The sequence below is a fragment of the Erythrolamprus reginae genome, chromosome 8, assembly GCF_031021105.1.
Source record: "Erythrolamprus reginae isolate rEryReg1 chromosome 8, rEryReg1.hap1, whole genome shotgun sequence".
Taxonomy (NCBI): Eukaryota; Metazoa; Chordata; class Lepidosauria; order Squamata; family Dipsadidae; genus Erythrolamprus; species Erythrolamprus reginae.
Window position 1 is genome coordinate 2,925,699 of NC_091957.1, and position 25,000 is coordinate 2,950,698.

General features: G+C 46.4%; 2 protein-coding genes across 3 annotated transcripts in view; one reads left to right on the forward strand and one right to left on the reverse strand.

Annotated features, from left to right (window-relative positions):
• NTNG2 (netrin G2) overlaps positions 1-11,685 on the forward strand; it is a 48,822-nt gene extending 37,137 nt beyond the window's left edge. Inside the window, 6 exon segments of the mRNA XM_070759546.1 lie at positions 2,429-2,433; positions 3,134-3,208; positions 6,506-6,580; positions 8,504-8,671; positions 9,981-10,118; positions 11,405-11,685. Of these exon segments, the coding sequence (XP_070615647.1) occupies positions 2,429-2,433; positions 3,134-3,208; positions 6,506-6,580; positions 8,504-8,671; positions 9,981-10,118; positions 11,405-11,628 (685 nt within the window). The 3' untranslated portion in view covers positions 11,629-11,685.
• Positions 11,686-17,914: 6,229 nt separating this feature from the next.
• SETX (senataxin) overlaps positions 17,915-25,000 on the reverse strand; it is a 47,886-nt gene continuing 40,800 nt past the window's right edge. For both annotated transcript variants that reach the window (XR_011559677.1, XM_070758488.1), the window contains exons 24-25: positions 21,236-21,323; positions 17,915-19,617 (exon numbers count right to left, since the gene is read on the reverse strand). Coding sequence is in view for 1 of the 2 variants with exons in the window: in XM_070758488.1 (XP_070614589.1) it covers positions 18,979-19,617; positions 21,236-21,323 (727 nt within the window). In the remaining variant the exon portion in view is untranslated. The remainder of the gene's footprint in view (positions 19,618-21,235; positions 21,324-25,000) is intronic.

Below are 25,000 nucleotides of genomic sequence, written 5' to 3' on the forward strand. Positions count from 1 at the left end.
GTCAAAAATGGAAACCATTTTTCAGAGCATGCCCATCGGCTGCTCACTAATTTCCAACGGTGTCATCCAAAATAGATGGGAGACGTCTTCTTCTGAGTAATTGGTGGTGGGGAATGTCCACCCAACTGGAGCCATGACTTCTGATGGTCAAATTGCTCTTGATCAGTGTGTAGCCAATTATTCCAATTATTCAAAGAAGAAGAGAAGAAAAAGAAGAAGAAAAAAGAAGAAGAGGCGTAAAGTTGGTTGAATCTGGTATTTATAAAATCTCTTTCCCCCTAGAGATTTCTTTTTCTGAAATAACACAAACTGGATCAGGCTACCAGCTGTTTTCCAAAGCTTCGGAGAGAAGGCGAAATATAAAAACGAACACATAAATTACAGCTCAATCGATGAAATTAATCCTTAGCTCTGTTTTTCAACCAATCGCACCTCAACTTTGGTGGTTAAAAAAATGTCCCCTGGCCATTAATCATCTGAAGTGGAATTGATTTATCTACCAGCTAAAGGAGTTACATCTTGCAAGACCCATTAAGTTGCAGGAATTGGCTTCGATATTGCATGCAAATTAGTTTTGATAGATTATGTGCCATCAAGTTGATATTGAGTCGCAGGAAGCACAGAGATAGATTTTCAACAGCTTGATCTGTCATCTGTCCCACCCTGGTCCTCCACGTCTTCCTCCAGCGTAGCCATCACAACCTCTCTACTATTGGTTGTTGTCCTCCTCTTCTCCTTCCTTCTACCTGGCTTCTAATTGTCCTCTTCTTCTCCTCACTTCCATCTAGTTTCTGGTTGTTCCCTTCTCTTTACTCTTTATCTGGCTGTGCCTTTTTCTCTTTCTTCTCCTTCTCCTCCTCCTTCTTCTTCCTCTCCTTCTTCTTCTTCTCCTCCTTCTTCTTCCTCCTCCTCCAACTTCTTCTTCACCTCCTCATTTTCCTCCTCTTTCTTCTTCTTCTTCTCCTCCTCCTTCTTCTTCCTCCTCCTCTTCTCCTCCTCCAACTTCTTCCTCTTCTCCTTCTCCCTCCTCCTCTTCTCCTCCTCCTCCAACTTCTTCTTCACCTCCTCATTTCCTCCTCCTTTCTTCTTCTTCTCCTTCTTCCTCATCTTGCTCCTCCTTTCTTCTTCTTCTTCTTCTACTACTACTACTACTACTACTACTACTACTACTACTACTACTACTACTAAGGTATTTTCTATATTTCACTCCTCTACTTTTATTTCCAACTTTCGTATTTATTCTCTGGTCATTGGAAGAGTAGTTCCCATATAATATTCAGTTAGTTCCCTCTCTTTGACTGCAAGGGTTATTAACCTATTCATCTCTGCACGTTCTAATATTTTCCTAATCACATTCCCATCCGTAGGAATCGCTTCGCTTTTCCAATGTTGTGCAAATACAATTCCAGCTGCAGTTATTGCGTGGATAATCACTTCTCACAGCATAGCATCTTGCTGCTATCCCTCTGTCAATACAGCCTAGGACTGGATTGGCTATTTCGGCAGCTGCAACACACAGCTGGCTTGTATGATGTGAGTCGATACCGCTCAACAGGAAAGGAGTAGGGCCACATCATTCATGCTACTCCAGATCTTCACAGACTTTGCTTTCTACTTTTTTAAAATTTCCCAACCTTTATGGCTGTTGAGGTATAGCTGGTCTCTTTCTCTCCCTTCTCCTCTGGAGGCCATGCAAAAACCACCCATAAATGTCTATGAGGTTCCTGGCTAGGCAGCTCAGGGCTAGGTGAATTAATAAGGCTTTTCACTTTGTACAAGCTGAATTGGGTAAGGTGTGTGTATATACTATACACAGTTTATATATATATATATGCAAAGAAGCAAACTGCCCTCAGGGCAGCTTCTTTCATTGTGACTCTAATTAAGCCCTTGCCAATTTGTGCTGGGCCATCTTCCCATTCTAGTTGAAAGCCCTATTAATATCTGTATGTTGCCATTGCCATTTATCCAAGTTCTTTAAAACAAGGCTTTAAAGAAGGAAGGACGAGGAGGGAGAGGAGGGAGAAGGGGAAGGGGAAGGAGAAGGAGGAGAGAAAGAGGAAGAAGAAGAAGAGGAAGGAGAAGAAGAAGAAAGGAGGAAGAGAAAGGATGAGGAAGAAGAAGAGGAAGAGGAAGAAGGAGAAGAAGAAAGGAGGAGGAAGAAGAAGAAGAAGAAGAAGAAGAAGAAGAAGAAGAAGAAGAAGAAGAAGAAGAAGAAGAACAACAACAACAACAACAACAACAACAACCAGCAGCAGCAGCAGCAGCAGCATTGTTGGAAAGTAGATATTTTTGTCATAATGTTCAAATTAGAGAAGGCTTCTTGGACGCATTCATGGAAGTCTCTGTTGGGGATGGACAAGAAGGATCCTTCTCTTCAGGACAACTCATCCACTTTTGTGCCAGTCCTTCATGCTTCATATTTCAGATGTGGTAAGTCAAATCAATTCGATTCCAACTTAGATTTTGTTTGGGATTCTATTCCAGACCTGCTTTGACGAGGATCACTTCACCCTCTATGTCTCAGGTGAACATCTGGAAACCAACCAGGTTAAAAAAAAAACATCTCTACATCTGCTAAACCCTACATCTGCTCCCATCTCTGGAAATGTTGGATTTCTTAGGATTTGCCGAAACTCAAAGCAATTCCTTCCGAAGCTCAGTTCTCCCCGGATCTCTGCAGGGAGGTCTATTGAGAAGGAAGCGATGGGGTGCTAAAAATTTCGAGCAACTGAAGAACTTCTGAGCTCAAGATTTCTTGATTATCTTCCTAACCACCTTCCTTTCTAAAGCGACAGGTCAGTTCTGTGGCTGATTTATATAACGGCTTTTCTTAAAAGGATAGCTGGATGTTTGTTGGGAATCACACATAAAGACATACACCCACTTGTTTCTATTTCTGTTTTCTTGTTCATGGAAAGCAGTTGCATAGTCCTCTTTCTTGCATGAATAAAACGTTGGAGAAAAACGGAGGTTATCCACCCAGGTGGAAAAATGCCACTGCACCAAAGTCAAGGAAAGATTCCATCCACTTAAAAAAACAGGGGATTTAAATCCTGAGTTAATACCAAGAACCTGGTTTGGGGAGTGCAGTCACTTGACCATAACTGGAATTTTGTGTTGTCTTTGCAAGAAAGGACCAGTTCTTCTGGGGTGACCTTCTTGGAAGATAATGTCATCCCAGCCAAGACTGACGTGGACCCAGAAGGTAAGAAACATCTGCTATGGCCAGCTTTAGCTTCCCGTAGGAACTGTATCTGGTAGCCAAATATCTCCTTTCTCCTTTCCACCTGTTAGCGTCCATCCTCCTTGCTTTGTGCTCAATGGTGTGTTGATATGAGCTGACATGGCTAGAGGGAGCTTTAGAGTTAAGTAAAGTAGAGTAGAACAGAACAGAATATAGTGTAAGAGTAGAGTAGAGTAGAATAGAATAGGAATAGAACAGAATGACAGAATTGGAAAGGACCTTGGAGGTCTTCTAGTCCAACCCCCTGCTTAGGCAGGAAACCCTGCACCAGACAAATGGTTATCTAGCATCTTCTTAAAAACCTCCAGTGTTGGAGCATTCACAACTTCTGTTCCACTGATTAATTGTTCTAACTGTCAGGAAATTTGTCCTTAGTTCTAAGTTGCTTTTCTCCTTGGTTAGTTTCCACCCATTGCTGCTTGTCCTGCCCTCAGGTGCTGTGGAGAATAGCTTGACCCCCTTCTTCTTTGTGGCAGCCCCTGAGATACTGGAAGGCTGCTATCCTGTCTCCCCTGGTCCTTCTTTTCATTAAACTAGATATGCCCAGTTCCTGCAACCATGCTTCAGATGTTTTTAGCCTCCAGTCCCCTCATCATCTTTGCTGCAATGGTAGACCTCCAAAGATGATGCTAAATGTGCAGGATTTAAAATTATGAATTTATGGTCCCTGGGTTTGGGGACCCTGCACCAGAGGGCAGCAGGGAACTATTAAAATGATGCCCTCTAGTGGTTGGTAGGAGTAGTGAAGGCTGGATCGGACTTGGTTAAGCTGAAGGTCTCTATATTTAGCGGTGTTCTTTCTAAGCGATCTATCCCAGGTTTTCAACTTGCGGGTGACAGAGAAGATGGAAAAAAGAGAGAGAGAGAGAAATATGGCTGCGACTCAGCCAGGTGTTCAAATTACAGGGAAAATATGCTTTATTTAGAAATAATTTCGCAAGGAATCATCTCCGAGTGATCCAAGGGCACGCGTAATTGAGCACCTTGGCATCCCGGTTTGACACACTCAAACCTAATTAGACGATGCTTTGCATTTTTAACCGGGTTTCTTCTGCTGCGTGGAGCTGTTTCCCCAAATCCCCCGGGGGATAGGCAGGTGGGTGGATAGTGGTGATAATGGCAGTTCAGGGTCCCCTGCATTGGGAGTGGGGGTTTGAGGCTCTTTGGAGATCATCTCCTCCCTACCTTTAATAAAAGTACCAAATCAATGGAAATCTTTCGAAACGCGTTAAGATTTTGGCCATTGCGAGGGAGAATCCTGAGACATCTCAGGTGAGAAACCTGCGGGATGATAAGAAGATTGATCTGGAAGAATAGAATAGAATAGAATAGAATGGAATGGAATGGAATGGAGTGGAGTAGAGTAGAATAGAATAGAATTTTTTATTGGCCAAGTCTAATTGGACACACAAAGAATTTGTCATTGGTGCATATGCTCTCGGTGCACATAAAAGATAATGAAATGATAATAAAATAGAAATAGAATAGAAATAGGAATAGGATAGAATTAGAATAGGAATAGAGAAGAATAGAATAGAAATAGGAATAGCCTCCCCGAGTCTTCGGAGAGTGGCGGCATACAAATCCAAATAATAAATAAATAAATAAAACAGAATAGAATTAGGAATAAAATAGAATAGAAATAGAACAGGAATAAGAATAGAATATGAATAGAATAGAAATAGGAATAGGAATAGAATAGAAAAGAAATAGTATAGAAATAGAATAGAATTAGGAATAGAATAGAATGGAAACACAAATAGAAAGAATAGAAATTGAATAGAATAGAATTAGAAATAGGAATAGGAATGGAATGGAATAAGAATAGGAATAGGAATAGAATAGAATAGAATATTGGAATGAATTAGAATAGAATGGAATGGAATAGTACGGAACAATAAATAAGAGATTTAGAATCAGTCCTTGATTTACAACTTCAATTTAGCCCAAATTTCCATTGCTGAGCAAGCCAATTAAGTGAATTTTCCCCATTGTATGACCTTTCTTGCCACAGTTTGTTAAGTGAATCACTGCAGTTGTTTAGTAACACGGTTGTAAAGGGACTTTGGCTTTCCCCATTGAGAGAGAGAGAGAGAGAGAGAGAGAGAGAGAGAGAGAGAGAGAAACAAGAGAGTGACAAAGAGACAGGGAGGGAGGGAGGATGGGAGAGAGAGAGAGAGGGAGAAGACCATTTTCCATCGTACAATTCTTCTTTTTCCACCCACGCTCTCGGCCGAGCGCTGGCTGCCAACTAGGGCGCGTGGCTTATGTGCCGTTTCATTCGGAGCTCTCAGAACAGGACTGCTGGCAGCGAGTCTCGGGGAAGATAGAAAAGCTGTCAGGCCCTGATCACAGGGTGACATCAGAAAAGGATGCCGAGGCAGAGATTGGCAGGCAAAGGTAACACCGCCGTGCCCCAGAGTCGCCTGGCATCCTTTCTTCTACTTCCCTCCCGTGAATCTTGCACCAGGCACCTGTTCTAAGGATGCCAGGCACCACAGGGGCATCCGAGGCACCTCCTGGCTGCCTGGCGTTTTCGTGCCTTCCGATCTTAAAGAGGCAATTCGAAACCAGGACAGCATTTGCCAGACAGTGGAGAACCTAAGAAGAGCCCTGCTGAATGAGGCCCAAGCCCATCGAGTCCAGCATTCTGTGTCCCACAGAGGCCCCACCAATTGTCAATGGGGATCTTGAGCAGAAGGAGAAGGCAAGACCCTCCCTTTCCCTGGACCCCCAACAAATGGGGCCCAAGGGGACCCTGCCTGCCTCAACAAACATAGAGGTGGCACTTGGAAGAGGAAGGAAGGAAGGAAGGAAAGAAGGAGGGAGGGAGGGAGGGAAGGAAGGAAGGAAAGGAAGGAAGATAGGAAGGAAGGAAGGAAAGGAAGGAAGGAAGGAAAGGAAGGAAGGAAGGAAAAATAGGAAGGGGGGAAGGAAGAAATGTAAGAACATCAGAATAGCCCTGCTGAATGAGGCCAAAGTCCATCGAGTCCATCATTCTGCGTCACATAGTGACGGAAATTTTGGGCTCGGCGGTGGTTGTAAATCCAGGATGACCTGTTGAGCCATTCTAAAGATTCTTAGCGGAGAGCAAAGAGATATCAACCCCCCAACCCCAAAAATAAATAATAATTAAAAGGAGGAGCCCCAGTTTGACAGTAGCGTGTGTTTGTGGACAAGGAAAAGGGGCCGAGAGAGAAATATTTGTTCCGGGTGGGGTTCTTGTTTCTTTTTTCTTTTTTAAACGTTATTCTCAAGTTTTGCCGGAGACTTCCAGAGCCACTGAGGTCCAACCTGAATCGGACGCCTGGATCCCTATTGAAACCTCTTCAGGTAAGACAAAGGACAGGTAGGGCAGCCAACGGGTTCAAAGAGAAAACCTGCCAGGTGTCCGACGAAGAATTTACTATCTCGTTCGCTGACAGTTTGGATTTCTCTGACGTAATAAAAGTCTGACCGTGGTGGCCTAGAGCAGTGGTCCCCAACGTTTTTTCCACCAGGGACCAGTTTCAGCAAGACAATTTTTCTATGGCCCAGTGGGGGCGGAAAGGGGCATGGTTGGGGGCGGGATTAAGCATGGGGGTGCTGGTCCTCCCCGCCCCTCTTTCCCGCCATCGTCCTGTGGCTGGCAGAACCTGCCTCCCAAGCCCTCTTGCCCAGCGGGAGCTAAGTGCTGGAGAGAGGGGGTCAGGGTGGCCCTCCTGCCTCCCCCCAGCCAAAAACGCAAAAGCGCCCCACGGCAGAAGCCAAAAGAGGCTTGAGCCTCTCGGTCCTTCCCGCCCCTCTGTCCCATCCATCGTCCTGTGGCCGGCAGAACCTGCCTCCCCAGGCCTCTTGCCCGGCGGGAGGCGAAGCGCTGGAGGGAGGGGGTGGTGGCATGAGGGCCGGCAGCTTCTGACTCCACGGACCGGTGCAACATGCCCCGCGGCCCAGTACTGGTCCGCGGCCCGGTGGTTGGGGACCCCTGGCCTAGAGGGTGGAGCTCTCGCCTCACAATCAGGAGGCTCCGAGTTCAATCCTAGGTAGAGGCAGCTTTTTCTCTCTCTGGGCACAATGAGAATATATATCTGCTGAATAGAACTCCGCATTGGTGACAGGGAAAGGCCAGGAAAATTAAGAATACAAGGGTTAGGGAAATGAGAAGGGAAATAAGTGGTATCACACCCCAGCTCAACTTGTTGGCACGGGTGTCAAGATATAAGGGGGGTGTTTATGCATATGGTTTGGGAATGTCCGGTAGTGCCAAATTTTTGGAAAGAAGTGCATGGGTGGTCGTTGGGTATTATTTCAATACAGTGTTCCTCAGGTCGAGGCTGATAGGGTCTTTTTTTAAAGAGAAGTTGCAAACCGTGTGGTGGAAAAAAACACACCGGCATGGACTTTGGGTTGCATGCCCTCTCCTCAAATGCCAGGCGTGTCTTCTCCTCCTGCCTTGCTCCTTTCATCTTTCCTTGAGGTTCTCAAACAAGCTATGGGTGAAAGAAATCATCCCAATGGAATGCGATGATGGGTGTCTCAGCATCTCGGTTTCTTTCTTTCTCTCTTTCTCTTTCTTTTTTCTCTTTCTTTTTCTTTCTTTCCTTCTCTCTTTCTTTCCTTCTTTTTCCTTCTTTCTTTCTTCCTTTTTCTTTCTTCCTCTTTCCTTCTCTCTTTCATTCTTTCTTTCTTTCCTTCTCTTTTTCCTTCTTTCTTTTCTTTCTTGTTTTTCTTTCTTTCCTTCCTTCCTTCTTTCTTTCTTCTATGCCACCCAATCTCAAAGGACTATAAGCTCTAGAACAGTGATGGCGAACCTTCTTTTCCTCGGGTGCCAAAAGCATGTGTGCTTGTGCCATCGTGCATGTGTGAATGCCCACACCCATAATTCAATGCCTGGGGATGGCAAAAATGGCTTCTCTCGTCCCTCTGGAGGCCCATTTCCCAAACTCTGGTGGACCTGGTAGATCTTTTTTTCGCACTCCCCAGGCTCCAGAGGCAAAAATGCCCTCTCCCATCCTTCTGGAGACTCCCAGGAAGCCGAAAATGCCCTCCCAGGGCCTCTGGGCAAGCCGAAAATCAGCTGGCCGGCACACACATGCACGTTGGAGTTGTGGCACCCGTGCCATAGGTTCGCCATCACTGCTCTAGGTCTACAAGCTCTAGAAAACTTGGGTTTGATTTCTCAACTGGCTTTCACACCGCCTGATAAATAAATCAGACCGTGTTCTTTTCTCTTTTTCTCCCCCCAATCCCGCTGCGACCTGGGGGGGATTCTTGCAGACTGTGAATGTTACGGACACTCCAACCGCTGCAGTTTCATTGATTTCCTGAACCTGGTGACGTGCATTAGTTGCAAGCATAACACCCGAGGGCAGCACTGCCAATATTGCCGGCTGGGCTACTTCCGGAATAGCTCCGCGGAGCTGGACGACGAGAACGTGTGCGTAGGTGAGTAGCCGCGGAAGGCGCCAGAGCGGAAGAAGCTTTCTCAAACGAGAAGCGAAACGTCTTCAAAGTGGGGGTGGGAAAACAGGAAGTAGAGTTGCCTCTTTAAAAAAATAAAAGCACCCCGGTAGCTTCAGATCTGTTCCCCAATTTCTGGTGGGCCCAGTAGGCTCATGTTTCGCTCTGCCCAGGCTCCAAAGGCTGCCCTGAAGCTGGGGGAAGGTGGAAATTTATCTATCTATCTATCTATCTATCTATCTATCTATCTATCTATCTATCTATCTATCTATCTATCTATCTATCTATCTATCTATTGGATTTGTATGCCGTCCCTCTCCGGAGACTCGGGTAGCTAACAGCAACAATAAAACAGTGTACAATAGTAATTCAATACTAAAAACGATTAAAAACCCATTAATATAAAAACCAAACATACATACATACATACATACCATGCATAGAATTGTAAGGGCCTAGGGGGAAAGAGGATCTCAATTCCCCCATGCCTGGCGGCAGAGGTGGGTTTTAAGTAGCTTACGAAAGGCAAGGAGGGTGGGGGCGATTCTAATCTCTGGGGGGAGTTGGTTCCAGAGGGCCGGGGCCGCCACAGAGAAGGCTCTTCTCCTGGGTCCCGCCAAGCGACATTGTTTGGTTGACGGGACCCGGAGAAGATCCACTCTGTGGGACCTAACTGGTCGCTGGGATTCGTGCAGCAGAAGGCGGTCCCTGAGATAATCTGGTCCGGTGCCATGAAGGGCTTTATAGGTCATAACCAACACTTTGAATTGTGACCGGAAACTGATCGGCAACCAATGCAGACTGCGGAGTGTTGGAGTATATTTAGGGAAGCCCATGATTGCTCTCGCAGCTGCATTCTGCACGATCTGAACTTTCCGAACACTTTTCAAAGGTAGCCCCATGTAGAGAGCGTTACAGTAGTCGAGCCTCGTGGTGATGAGGGCATGAGTGGCTGTGAGCAGTGACTCCTGGTCCAAGTAGGGTCGCAACTGGTGAACAAAGCAAACCTGGGCGAACGCCCCCCTCACCTCAGCTGAAAGATGTTTCTCTAATGCCCTCCCCATTCTCCCGGAGGCTCCCTGGAAGCCAAAAACACCCTCCCGGAGCCTCTGTGCGAGCCAAAAATCAGCTGGCCAGCACACACATGCGCATTGGAGCAGAGCTAGAGCAATGGCTTGCGTGCCAGCAGATATGGCTCCGCATGCCACCAGTGGCACCCATGCCATAGGTTCGCCATCACTGTTCTAGGTTTTCCACCGTAGATCTGACTTTCCTGGGCTGTTGATTCTTCCAGATTGCAACTGCAACCGAGTTGGCTCGCTGGCTAACCGTTGTAACGAGACCGGCTACTGCGAATGCAAAGAGGCTGGCGTGACAGGGCCGAAATGTGACGATTGCCTGCCCGGCTACTACTGGAGGCAAGGCTGCTTACGTGAGTATGTTCACCCTTTGTGCGGGAGTTGATTTGCTGACTCGAATCCAGCCTGGGGCAGCGTTTCTCAAGCTTGGTGAGATTTTTAAAGACACGTCGACTTCAAATCCCAGAATTCCCCAGCCAGCAGGCTTTAAGATGAGTGGAATTCTGGGAGCTGAAGTCCATACATCCTAAAACAAGCTGGCTGGAGAATTCTGGGAGTTGAAGTCCATACATCCTAAAACAAGCTGGCTGGAGAATTCTGGGAGTTGAAGTCCATACATCCTAAAGCAAGCTGGCTGGGGAATTCTGGGAGTTGAAGTCCATACATCCTAAAACAAGCTGGCTGGGGAATTCTGGGAGTTGAAGTCCATACATCCTAAAGCAAGCTGGCTGGGGAATTCTGGGAGTTGAAGTCCATACATCCTAAAGCAAGCTGGCTGGGGAATTCTGGGAGTTGGCATTCCCACGTGTTAAAACAAGCTGGCTGGGGAATTCTGGGAGTTGAAGTCCATACATCCTAAAGCAAGGCTGGGGAATTCTGGGAGTTGGCATTCCCACGTGTTAAAACAAGCTGGCTGGGGAATTCTGGGAGTTGGCATTCCCACGTGTTAAAACAAGCTGGCTGGGGAATTCTGGGAGTTGAAGTCCATACATCCTAAAGCAAGCTGGCTGGGGAATTCTGGGAGTTGAAGTCCATACATCCTAAAGCAAGCTGGCTGGGGAATTCTGGGAGTTGAAGTCCATACATCCTAAAGCAAGCTGGCTGGGGAATTCTGGGAGTTGGCATTCCCACGTGTTAAAACAAGCTGGCTGGGGAATTCTGGGAGTTGAAGTCCATACATCCTAAAGCAAGCTGGCTGGGGAATTCTGGGAGTTGAAGTCCATACATCCTAAAGCAAGCTGGCTGGGGAATTCTGGGAGTTGGCATTCCCACGTGTTAAAACAAGCTGGCTGGGGAATTCTGGGAGTTGAAGTCTACTTATCTTAAAGTCACCAAGGTTGAGAGGCATCGTCTTTCAATCCATCCATAACCGTCTCTCATTCCTGACTCAGTATGACTCGGTTCTGCAAATCTAACTGCCTTTTCAGAAGTCATCAAATCCTCACTGGCAAAACCTTTTATTGTTCCACCCCTTTGAATTTTAATTTGGGGGGAGCAATCCAATTTTTCAATTCAATTCATTAGATTTGTATGCCGCCCCTCTCGGCAGACTCGGGGCAACCCCCTCAACCTCTCTCCCCACCCTGGGTCCCGACTCCTGGCACTTCCAACGCTCTCTTCTCTCTCTCTGTCTCCACAGCAAACGTCTGCGATGACGAACTCCTGATTTGCCAAAACGGAGGCACCTGTTACGAGAACCAGCGGTGTCTCTGCCCGCCGCGTACCAAGGGCATCCTCTGCGAACAAACGAAGTGCGAAGAGGAAGACACAGAGTGTGACTCGGTCTCCAGGATGTATCTCAGCCTTTCGGCCTTTGTGGCCAGCGCGGTGAGCCTACACATGCAACAGCTCTTGGACCTCTGAAGGGACGAGGAGAAAAGTGCTCCGTCAAAATCCCAGGCTCGAGTGGAAGCATGGAAAGACAGCCTGAAAACGTCGCGAGCTCCAGAAAGAATCATCGTGCAGACGAGCTGGTGTCTCTTAGTCCTTGTTGGCCAAGCGTTGAAGGGTTCCACAAAAATTCCTGCTCCTCGCACAGAGCTTTGGTTGGACCATTAAGTTGAAGGACCCTATTATGGGGTCCACAAAGCTGGGAAAGAATGTCTCAACAGGACTTGGCAGGGGTGGGGTAATTGCAAAATGTTTACAATTTTCCAACTACCTTCTTGAGGGGGAAAATTGTCCAGAGCTCCCCTTTTGCACAGGGATAGCTTCCAAAAAGGGGTGGGTTTGGGGGGCAGGATGCTGTCGGTTTATCTTGCATTTATGTTGCACTGCTCTTTCCCTTCCAAATCTCTTCTTCCTTCCAGCCCAATTTCTTTTAGGAAGATGTTTACGAAATCGGCTAAACTGAGTCTGGCAGGTACAAAAAGAAAGGAACTTTTACGGGGCCACTTTTGCTCAGGCCCCGAAAGGATAACGTGGCCTAAAAAATCAAGTTGCTGAATTTATTAAGTTTTCCTTTTCTTTCTTTCCTTTTTTGGGACTTGTTTCCCATTTTTTTTACTCTTTTGGTTAAGAGTCTTCAGCTTTCAACACTGGTTTTTATTACGTCAAAACTACACCACATTCCTCCAGGCTTTGCCGAACAGATTACGTGGTTCAATTGTTTTCTTTTTCTCTTCGGTAGAGAATTATATTAGTTGGAATTATCAATGTTCTAAAGAAGAGTGTGGAAGGGGAGATTAAAAAAAAAACCCAATCAGGTGAACTACTACAGCCTTTAGTAAAAAAAAAAATTACCTGAAATATTATGGTGTTATAATCCATTACATAAAAGCAACTTATTAATTGCTATTAGGTCTCGTATTAATTTTTCTTCCCAGCTTTGCAGATCTAACTCGTTGGTTGGTGTATACCCTTCCAAAAAGATTGCGAAAAGGACAAGTCACTTCACATTCCCTGATACCAAAGATTAGATTTAGCTGTTTGTTGAGAGTTTGCACAGGGCTTTTCTATAAACAGACCAGCTTTCCTTATGATGACATTTAGGTGCTCCTAATTTTTAAACCAGGAACCAACCCTCTGTTTAGTTGTGAGACGACTTCAGACCAGCCGTCTTTCGATAGGAAGGCAACAAACTCTTGGAAAGATAGGTGGACTAATACCTAGGGCAGGGTAGTAATAAGACTGTGCCATTAGGTGAGAAAAATACAGAGAGGGGCGGCATAAAAATCCAATAAATAAATAATAAATAAATAAAATCCCCCAAAGTCATCCACATCACCCTATTTGCACAATTTTCCCTCTTGCTCTAACTCTGGGAAAAGTTACTGCACAGAGGGGTCAACGTTGAAGCAGCTCAGTGAATCGGTCCGAACACGCCAGGAATCGGCTGTCAAATTTCTGCAAATAATTAATAAACAAACAAACTCACAGTGAATTTGCTGGGTTGTGGTCCTCAAGGGGAAAACAACCGAAATCACAACCCTCAACCTTTGATGCTTTTAATTCTGCAAACCTGAATATGATATGCAAAAGTTGATTCTCTGTGCCCTAATTCTGGAAGATAGAAGGATGCTTTTTGGAGTCGGGGGACAGGGAGGGAGGCAGGACGAATCCGATCCTGGAGAGAATTTGTTATATGTGAATAAACTGTCTTAGGAGAGGATCCGGGGTTTGTTTTTTAGGTGGGATTCAACGCAACTGTTGGTATATGCGAACGCGCCGCTGCAGAATTGAAAAGCACTTTGCAAAAACACACACACAACACACAATTGATGTTCCAACAGCAAAATGATGATATGACCTTGATAAGCGTTCCATCATCTTATCCTCACTTTGAGAGAATGAGACTCTCGTAAGTCTACAGATCCGTCCCAAATTATGAGGGTCTTTTTTGAAAAGCAAAATCGAGAGGCAGGGAGTCGGAGGTGGGCTGCTTGGAGTTTGGGAGAACCTCTAGCTAAGATTCAGTGCAGTTCCGAGGACCCCCAAATCACACTCCTGGCTGGTCCCGCCCAGCCACTCGGCCCCACGCGGCCCGTTTTGGATGTAGGTAAGTGCAGGGCATAAAAGGAGGCAGAGGTTGCTACTTTCAATGCTACCAGTGCGCTGAGTGTGCCAGCTTTGGGTCTCTGGTGTGCACATGTGCACAGAAGTGAGCCGCTAAGGTGGAACGGTGACGTGTGCTCGACCCTGTGGCCCTGAGTGCTAGCGGAGTCCAGTGCAATTCTGCTACTGCGCCTGGGCAGGTAGCAGAATCGCGCACGGAGACGCAGGTGCGCCCGTGTTTTGGCAGTTTTTTGCTTCCGTGCGCGCGCATGAAAAAGGAAAATCTCACTGGGATACACACGCACTGATGCCAGAGAGTTGAAGTTGCGCGCGCAGCTCTGGTTTTACTACCGGTGGCGGGTCCTCATCCATACCTGTAGGAATCCGCTATGGCTCTGGACAGCAAAAAACGGGTCTACCAGAGGTTCGGGAAGGCCTGTGGCTCCTGGGGAGGCCGTTTTCGCCTTCTTGTAGGCTCCAGGAAAGCCTCCGGAGCACGGGGAGGGCAAAAATACTTCCCTCTTGCCATAACGCAGGAGGCAGACTAGGCCACGCCCTCCTAGCAACTGGGCAGAGAACCCTTGGGTAAAATTTTTGAAGCTCACCCCTCGATGTACGACCGCAACACGACCCCAAAATTTCTGTGGCTAAGCAAAACGTTGGGTTAAGTGCATTTGTCTCATTCGACAGCGCAATTGTCAGTAACGGGATTTTTAAGTGAGTCATTGGGGGGTGGTCACAGAGTTGTTAAGTGAATCTGGCTTCGGCGGTTTGACGTGGTTTGTCAAAAGGTTGCAGGAGAGGGTCACATGACACACACACACGGGGCTCTGCAACAGTCATAAATACATGCCTGTTGCCAAGCGATTTTGATCACAATTGTAGGGATCCAGCAATGGTTGTACATGGTGAGAAACTGCTAGAAGTCACTTTTTTTCATTGTCGCTGTAACATTGAGTGGTCACTAAATGAACAGTTGTAGGTCGAGGACTTACCCTGTTTCCCGGAAAAAGACCCATCCCAAAAATAAGCTCTACTATAAGGGGTGTTGATAAGTCTTTGGCTTTGCCCAGAAAGAAACGAGATAGGAAGATGAAACTTGACATTCATTCCACATGCTCTCCACTGAGGTCGACACACTTCTTACATCGATATTCCAAGTTCTCTAACCCTTGCAAAAAGAAGGATATCGGTTGTTCCTCAAAACCAGGCATCCGTAGCAGCCATGGCATCAGAAATGGTGTGAAATTTGGTACCCTTAAGGTGTTTCTTCAGGTTTGGAAACAGATGATAGTCGGAGGGAGCTAGATCTGGTGAATAAGGTGGGTGGTCGGCCAGCTGGAAGCCCAGCTCCGCCAGTTTTGCTGTGGTCACTTGTGCAGTGGAAGTGTTGTCTTGCAGGAACAAGATTCCTTTGGGCAGCTTGCCATGCCTTTTGGCCTTCAAAGCTGCCTTCAGTTGGTCCTAAAGTTGCATTGATGGTGGAACCCTTTTGAATGTAATCCACTAAGAACATAAGAGCCCGGCTGAATTGGGTGAAAGCCCATCGAGTCCAGCATTCTGTGTCACCAATTATCCATGGGGATCTTGAGCAGAAAGAGAAGGCAAGACCCTCCCTTTCCCTGGACCCCCAACAAATGGTACTCAAGGGAATCCTGCCAACCTCAACCAACATAGAGGCGCCGCTTGGACATCCCTTTCAATAACCAATAATACACTTGAATCTGTCTAATCCTCCCTTGAAGCTCTCCAGGCTGACAGCTGTCACGACCTCTTCTGGAAGTGAATTCCATCAACCAAGGACCCTCTGGGTGAATAAATATTTCCCTTGATTTGTCCTCACTTTCTTACCTATGAGCTTTAAGGAGGGCCCCCTCGTCCTAGTATTGTGTGATACAGAAAAGGGTTTTTCTCTATCCACCTTTTCTATCCCATGCATGATTTTATACACTTCGACCAAGTCGCCTCTTCAACGCCGTCTTTCAAGGGTGAAGAGACCAAGGTGTTGCAACTGGTTTCGTAAGGGAGGGGCTCCATTTCCTTGATCATTCTTGTTGCCCTTTTCCAGTTCCATTATATCCTTCTTGAGGTGTGGTGACCAGAACTGTACCCAGTACTCCAAATGTGGTCTCACCATCAATTTGTACAGAGGCAATGCAACACTTGCCGACCTATTTTCGATTCCCTTCCTAATCCTAACTAGCAGCATGCTCTCCTTGAATTCCCGAATGCAGACGCCATTTTTGCATCCTGAACTTCTTTGGATGAGGAGAACCACTGTGCCTCCACTCTTTTGAGTGTTCCTTGGTTTCAGAGTCATACAAATAAATCCAGGTCTCATCCACAGTGACCAGTCGATCCAGGAAGTTCTTATCAGTCCGTAAACACTGACAAATGGACCGGGAAGTTTTCACTCGCATGCTTTTCTGATCTGTTGTGAAACATTTGGGGGGCCATTTTGCAGATAGCTTCTTCATATCCAAACGTTCATGGATAATGACGCAAACACGAGAATTGCGAGAATTCCCCATTATGTCTGCTATTGCCTTCACTGAAATTCGACGATTCTCCCGTATGCGGTTGTGCACAGCATCCACGATCTCCGGGACAATAACTCTCGGTCGTCCAGGACATTCCTCATAATTGGTGCTGAAGTGGCCCGTTTTAAATTTGGCAACCTGGTTCTTAACTTTAGAATATGAAGGGTGTTGATTCTCCCAATGTCTGCGACATGTCGCCCTGAATATCCTTCGCGGATGTTCCTTGCAGAAACATGAGTTTTATCACTCTCTGCTCTCCTTTGCTGTGAATATCGCCGTAGATGCCGCCATGTTGCTTTCCTGCATGCCTAGAACAGTTGCCATTAAGTTACAAAAACAAAATTTTGAAAACGTATACAGTAGTACCTCTAGATACGAGCTGCTCCACATGCGAGTATTCCAAGTTACGAGCCAAGATGCGAGCAAAACTTCTGTTCGACACCCAAGCTCAAATTCGGGATACGAGCCGAGCGTCCACTAGGTGGCGCAAGAATTCCATGTTTCCAGTTATCTCGGCGCGAAAAGTAAAATCTAAATGCATTCATTCGAGATGCGAATTGATCGACATACATGTTCGGCTCTGGCACGAATTGAACTCGTATGTCAAGGTACCACTGTATTAGACATATAAGGCTTTCATGCGATGTAACATTTGGTACAATAGAAACAAAAAGAAAAAGAAATCACACAGCCAAAGACTAATCAGTACCTCCTTGTATGTGCCCCTAATATAAGCCCTACCCCCAAAATAAGCCCTATTTAAGAGTCTGCAGAGCTGCCTGGCCGCTCATTCTGTCTGGTTTGTTCACGGTGCCACGGCCAGTCAGAACCGAAGAAGCTTCTTCGGGGGAGAAGCGAAACGTCTTCAAGGAAAAACAAAGCCTAGTGGCTTTTGGGGGAAAAGAGAAACACTTTCGGGACTCCATCTCTATAGGAGCTAGTCCATCTGCTGTGCTGAGGACGAGGATCTAGGTGTAATCAGAGAACAATTAGGCATTTTTTTTCCCAGGGGGAAATTGGCCCACCGTAGCTATTTTTCAAAGTCTAAGATGCACATCCCCCCTCCCCAAAGAGGGTGGAAATGTCGACGTGTCTTATACACCAAATACAGCCTTTTTTGGCCTCCCGAAGCCCCATCCCCACATCCCATTTTTGCAAATGGGCCCTTTTTGCAAAAACTGGAGGCACAGAGTGTTTGGGAGACCTGCAGAGTGCCCCTGGGGACTAGGGAAAGGCAAAAACACCCCGATTTTTGTGAAAAAGCAGGCCTTTGCCCCAAAATAAGGACCTATTTGACATCCCCCAGCCCCCAGAAGGATTCTGCAGGCCTCCTAAATTGTGTGTTTTTTTGCAAAACAGGGTGTGCAGAGGGTTTGGAAAGTCTGCAGAGTGCTCCTCGGGGACCAGGGAGGATAAACACCTTTCCTCCCCCCTTATTTACCACTTCGAAATCTTGGGTGCGTCTTATAGTCTGAAAAATACAGTAATTCGCTTGCTTCCACGCAGCAGGGCCCTGAGCCAAAACCCTGGAAAAACCTCATGTAATTCGCTCTCAGTCTAATTCACGAGTCCTTAGCTCACCCTTCGGAAGCACGAATCAGAAAAAGCCAAGTGTATTTTTGAAAATACAACCTGAATTATTTATTTAGTGGAAATGGAGTTGGGGGTGAGCTTAAAAAAAAGATATGTTTTAATGTATTTACATTAGCTTATTCATAACAGAAGGATATATAGATGAAGATATATATACGTGTGTGTATATATATATGTATATATATAAACACAAACAACTTTTTTTTAATCAAACCAAGTGGAAATGCCCAGGGTGACAATTAAGCAGCTTCCTCCCCCCTCCCCCATGCTTGGGAACCTCCTCCTCAAATGTTGGGAGGGAAAGACTCCGGGAGGGGGGGGGAGTTGATTACAAACTGCCAAATTGCGAAAGGTTTTCAGAATTAGTGGGCAGGAAGAAAAGGATTTTTCTCCATCATCCACTCCCCAGACCAATTGAGAAGGTCACCCAAATCTTTCCATAACTTTTCAAACAAAAAAACTCAAAAAACCAGAACCGCTTTGAACAGAAAACAGGCGAGGGGAGTTTAAAAAGAGAATTTTTTGCAGAATCTTTCCAACGAATGAGAGACGGGATATTATTTTGTTATTGGCGCAAAGGTCTTCCCGGCAAATTTCCTCGTCTGTAAGGCACCCGGAATTGAGCAGGGCAAAATTCATCCCCCAAGCCCCTGTTGTGTTGTGCCCCCACCCCCAAAGAATCGTCGATGAAATAAAAGCCGGTTTTCAGGCCTGGCTTGAAAGGATGGGGTCCCACCTATATCAGCAGAGTGACGGGCAAAGAAAGCCCTTGATTGATGGGATAGGAGACTATTAACACGGAAGCATTTAATGGGCACTTTTTGGCTCCCTCGCCTCTAAAAAATAAAGTTTTCTTTGCTATACAAAAATGTACACAGCCCTTAAGGCTCACAGAGTTTGGGGTGCTTGGAATATATGGCTGTTTCTCTGTTTGCCTCGTGTCAGTATATTTATGCGTTCAGACGCAGGCGTGGAAAGAGAGAGACACTGTCTCTCTCTCTCTCTCTCTCTCAAGTCTTACAGGCAAGAGGTGATGGGGCGACTCGAATACAAGACACCTGACAAGGAACGAGGAAGTCTTGGGCGGTCAGAACGTGGTGCGCCTCCTCTTGGGTTCGGTACAATCGCCCTTCTCCTGGGCCATCTCCACTATCCTCTGGTAGTTTTTCCAGGCCAACAATTGCTCGGTCAGGAGGGAGAGCCCGTTGTCCAAGGTATTGGCGGAGGGGCCATCACTTGGCAGGGGGATGCCAGGTATGGGGCTAACGTGGCTCAGTGTTCCCCCCGGGCTGTCCACGGAATAGCTACGGCTCTGAGTGGCCAAGTGTCCAGAGGGCTTTTGTACCAAGGAAGGTCCCAAGGTGGGAGGAGACTGGCCCTCCTTCCCGTCAGCGGCTGTTAACGCCGACTCGACCCTCCTGAACAGGCGGGGGTCTTGCGGCCTGTCCTGGATCGGTTTCACCTGGGCCACGGGGGGCGGGCGGTAGGGGGGTGCCTCTTGAGGGGTCATTTTGCTGGCCAGGGTGGGAAGGGAGACGGGAGGGCGCTGGGGGTCTGGGTTGGGGAGGGCCTGTGGCTTGGCTCCTGCGCTGAGGGCCGCGTGGGGGGGAAGCGGTCTGGATTTGAGGATTTTCAGGGCGCTGGCTTTGTAAGTGTTCTTGGAGGTCTGGATGATGTTGCCTCTCCGCTGGGCATCTTGGATCATCTCATTCCAGTCTCTGTTCTCCTGGAAGGAACCAAGGCGGGAAAAAAAGGGAGGAAGGTCACAGAACATAGAAACATATAAGACTGGGGGCAGAAAAAGACCTCACGGTCCATCTAGTCTGTCCTTATACTATTTCCTGTATTTTATCTTACAATGGATCTATGTTTATCCCAGGCATGTTTGAATTCAGTGACTGTGGATTGACCAACCACGTCTGCTGGAAGTTTGTTCCAAGGATCTACTCCTCTTTCAGTAAAATAATATTTTCATATTTCAGCTGAGTCTTCTGCAACCTTCTGTCGACCTTCTGCACCTTGAGGCTCGACTACTGCAACGCTCCCTACATGGGGCTGTCTTTGAAGAGTGTTCGGAAACTTCGAATCGTGCAGAATGCAGCCATGCGAGCGGTTATGGGCCCCCCAGGACCATCACTCCGCGAACTGCATTGGCTGCCGATTGGTTTCCGGACGCAATTCAAAGTGTTGGTAATGACCTATAAAGCCCTACATGGCATCAGGTCAGATTACTTGTGGGACCGCCTCCTGCTGCCTGAGTCCCAGCCACCGATCAGGTCCCGCAGAGTCGGCCTTCTTCAGGTCCTGTCAGGTAGACAGTGTCGTTTCGCGGGACCAAGGGAAAGAGCCTTCTCTGTGGGGGCCCCGGCCCTCTGGAATCAGCTCCCCCCCCCCGGAGATTTGTACTGCCCCCAGGCCCCCCACCCTCCTCGCCTTTCGTAAGAGTCTTCTCACCTATGCTGCCAAGCTTGGGGTTATAAAAATCTCCCCCCTGGCTGATGAATGTGTGAATGAAGGTTGATCGAGTGGGAATGACTGTTTTTTATGATTTTTGGGGTTTTAAAGATTTTTTCAGATCTTATATTTAATTAATTGGATTTATGCATTGTTTTATTATATATTGTGAGCCGCTCTGAATCCTTGGAGAGGGGCGGCATAAAAGTCCATTAAGTAAGTAAGTAAGTCCAGTAAGTAAGTAAGTCCAGTAAGTAAGTAAGTAAGTAAGTAAGTAAGTAAGTAAGTAAGTAAGTAAGTAAGTAAGTAAGTATGTAAGTAAGAAAGTAAGTAAGTATGTAAGTAAGTATGTATGTAAGTAAGTAAGTAAGTAAGTAAGTAAGTAAGTATGTAAGTAAGTATGTAAGTAAGTAAGTAAGTAAGTAAGTAAGTAAGTAAGTAAGTAAGTAAGTAAGAAAGTAAGTAAGTATGTAAGTAAGTAAGTATGTAAGTAAGTAAGTAAGTTTGTAAGTAAGTAAGTAAATAAATAAATAAATAAAGTCGACAGGGGAGCCTGATTCGCTTAAACGACCATATTATTCATTTAACAAAGGCAGCAATTCTCTTAATTTAATGGCAAGGTAAAACAGGGGACAAGGCTCACTAACAAATGTGGAAAATGTTGGGCTCGGCTGTGGTGGTTAAGTCAAGGACTACCTGTACCTAATCCCCTCAGCCACCTCCAAAGTCCCACAGGGCTAGTTGCCACAGGGGTGTTTCCCCACCACAATCCCCAAAGACCCCGTTATCCAGTTCTCGTGTATTCCCTTTGAGTCAATAAACAAGGAGGGGGGGTGGAGAAAAGAAATGGCACTCAGTTTTTAAGCCTCGCTTCACCCGTCCCCACTTACCATGAGTGTTTTCAGCTTCCCAAGAATGAAAAGGCTGTATTTGGCTCGGGTGATGGTGACGTTCAGGCGCTGTAGGCTTCTCAGAAACCTAGAGAAGGGCAGCGAAAAGGGCACCACGAGGTGAGGTTGTCTTAGCATGGATGGCATTTAGCTTCTCCTCCTTCAATCTCTGGATCCATCCAGAGCAGGGAGAAGTTTTTGTCCCCTAAAATCCCTTTCACCCCAACATGGAGACACTGATATGTTTATCAAATGAGAAGCCAAGGAAAAGGGACTTTAGCAATAGCCTTCAGACTTATATGCCACTTCCTAGTGCTTTTATAGCCCTCTCTAAGCAGTTGACAGACACAGCCTCTTGCCCCCAACTATCTGGGTCCTCATTTGACCCACCTGGGAAGGATGGAAGGCTGAGTCAACCTTGAGCAAGTAGCGAGATTTGAACTGCTGAACTACAGCAGGCAGTTAGCTGAAGTGGCCTGCGGTTCCGCACTCTAACTACTGCACCACTCTGCCCTGACTTTATTTATTATTATTATTTATTTATTTATTTGATTTATATGCCGCTCCTCTCTGAGGACTTGAGGAGGCTCACAGCATATAATAATAATAATAATAATAATAATAATAATAATAATAATAATAATAATAATAATTATTATTATTATTATTATTATTATTATTATTATTATTATTATTATTATTTATTGGATTTGTATGCCGCCCCTCTCCGCAGACTCGGGGCGGCTACAATGTAGACAACAATACAATAGATCCAATTAATACAATTTTTTTAAAAAAATAAAGTTTTAAAAATTCTAAAGCACTTTAAAAAACATTCATTAACATTCACCCAATAAATTACGCTAAAAAAAGTAGTAAACAATGGTAAATGCAGCCGAGCTGTTGACTTAAAACGGAGAGACCGTGAGAACTTTGGATTCGTTCCTAAGTTCTCTTTTTTGAAGCAGGTCATAATTTCAAATGATCACTAAGTGATCGGCTATTAACTCAAGGACTACCTTTATATATTTTTACTGAACATCACTCTAGCCCAAGGATGGGCTAAGGACACATTTTCTGGATGTGCCAATCCCAAGGGGTGACATGATTAGCAGTATTCCAATATTTGAGGGGCTACCCCAAAGAAGAGGGGGTCGAATTATTCTCCAAAGCCCCAGAACGCAGGACAAGCAGCAATGGAGGGAAACCAAATCAAGGAGAGAAGCAATCTGGAACTAAGGAGAATCTTCCTGACAGTGAGAACAATTAATTAGCGGAATGACTTATCTCCAGAAATTGTGGGTGCGCCATCAGTGGAGGCTTTTAAAAAGAAATTGGACAACTCTTTGTCTGTCAATGGCAGTGATGGCGAACCTTTTTTTCCTTGGGTGTCAAAAAATTGTGTGCGCGCAATATAGTGCTTGCGCGAGTGCCCATACACATAATTTAATGCCTGGGGAGGGTGAAAACAGCTTCCCCTGCCCCTCCAGAGGCCCTCTAGAGGCCGGAAATGGCCTGTTTCCTGACTTCTGGTGGGCCCAGCAGGCTCGTGTTTCACCCTCCCCAGGCTCCAAAGGCTTCCCTGGAGCTGGGGAAGGGTAAAAATGCCCTCCCCCATCTCCACGGAGGCTCTCTGGAAGCCAAAAACGCCCTCCCAGAACCTCTGTGCGAGCCAAAAATCAGCTGGCCAGCACACACATGCAAATTCATTCATTCATTCATTCATTCATTTATTTATTAGATTTGTATGCCGCCCCTCTCCGAAGACTCGGGGTGGCTAACAACAATAAAAAAGACAATATAAACAAATCTAATATTAAAAACAATCTAAAAACCCCCAATTTAAGAGACCAATCATACAAACAAGCATACCATGTATAAATTCTATAAGCCTAAGGGGAAGGGAAAATTTCAATTCCCCCATGCCTGACGACAGAGGTGGGTTTTAAGGAGCTTGCGAAAGGCAAGGAGGGTGGGGGCAACTCTAATATCTGGGGGGAGCTGGTTCCAGAGGGTCGGGGCCGCCACAGAGAAGGCTCTTCTCCTGGGTCCCGCCAAACGACATTGTTTAGTCGACGGGACGTGGAGAAGGCCAACTCTGTGGGACCTAACTGGTCGCTGGGATTCGTGTGGCAGAAGGCGGTCCCGGAGATGAGCTAGGGCAACGGCTCACGTGCCAGCAGATATGGCTCCGCGTGCCACCTTTGGCATCCGTGCCATAGGTTCACCATCACTCATAGGGTTTCCTGCCTGAGCGAGGGGTTAGACTAGAAGGCCTCCAAGCTCCCTTCAAATAATGTTGTTATTCTGCATATAAACCTAAGCAGAGATGAAACTCTATGGGGGAAATTGCTTAAGATTCTATTTTTTAAGCCGCCTGCCTTGGGGTTTGGCGGCCACTTACCGCTTACTTAATTTCACCAGACGAGACCTTGAAAGACCTCCCCACCCGACCCATCTAGAGCCTTGACGCTGCTCTGATTCATGCACAAACAACTCTTATTAATATTTCACGCGGGGCCTGAATATTTCATTCGTTCCAAAGGTGACTTGCGAAACGGGGACACGCCAGGAAGCCAAGCATGACCTCCCCCCCCCCACCACCCCCCGGCACTCCTTCTTGGAGAAAAAGCTGTTAAACCAAAGCTAAAAGGCAAGAACTTGTTTTCGAAGCACGGGGGTCTGGTCTGGCCTGAGGGGACAATGTTCTCGGGACGGTGGATTTTTTTTCCTGAAAAAAAAACCCAACCCAGGATTCTAAGCAGGCGAGGATGATGGATCTGAAGCTCACAGGGGGACTGAACTACAAGCTTCCTGAGGAGGCTTTTATGAACTTTCCTGAACTTATGAGGAAGTTTTGCCTAGTGGGTAAGGCGTCAGGATAGAGGAGGAGTCTGCAGGGTGTCCATGGGGAAAAGCATTTTGAAATTCCCTGATATTTCCCTGACATTTCCCTGTAACTTGGGATCTAGTGAAGGCGCGGTCGTAGATGACGTCATACCAAACGGCTAAGCCGTGGAGAAATAACGGTAGCTGACGAAGCAAGTTGTTGCCACAGTTAAGCTCATTTTTGTTTGACTCTGAAAGGCAGTGTGGTTTTGGTTTTTTACATGATTTCTCTCTGACTTTTAAACATTTTAACACAGTTTGGTTTCCCCCCCTGATTTATTCTGTTCTTTTCACGTATTCCCCAATAATTCCCTGATATTTCCCGAATCGCCGATTTCTCTGATAATTCCCCGATTTCCCAGATTTGCTGGACACCCTGAGCCTGACACCAGGAGACAGTGAGTTCTAGTTCCGCCGTACACATGAAAGCTGGCTGGGTGACTTTGGGCCAATGAGATGTGAGTTCTAGTCCTGCTGTAGGCATGAAAGCCACCTGGGTGTCTTTGGGCCTATCACCAGAGACTGGGAATTCTAGTTCCACCTTAGAAATGAAAGCTGGCTGGGTGACTTTGGGCCGATGACAGGAGATGTGAGTTCTAGTCTTGTCCTAGGCATGAAAGCCACCTGGGCGTCTTTGGGCCTATCACCAGAGACTGGGAATTCTAGTTCCACCTTAGAAATAAAAGCTGGCTGGTGACTTTGGGCTGATGACCAGGAGATGTGAGTTCTAGTCTTGCTGTAGGCATGAAAGCAACCTGGGTGTCTTTGGGCCTATCACCAGAGACTGGGAATTCTAGTTCCACCTTAGAAACGAAAGCTGGCTGGGTGATTTTGGGCCGATGACAGATGTGACTTCTAGTCTTGTCCTAGGCATGA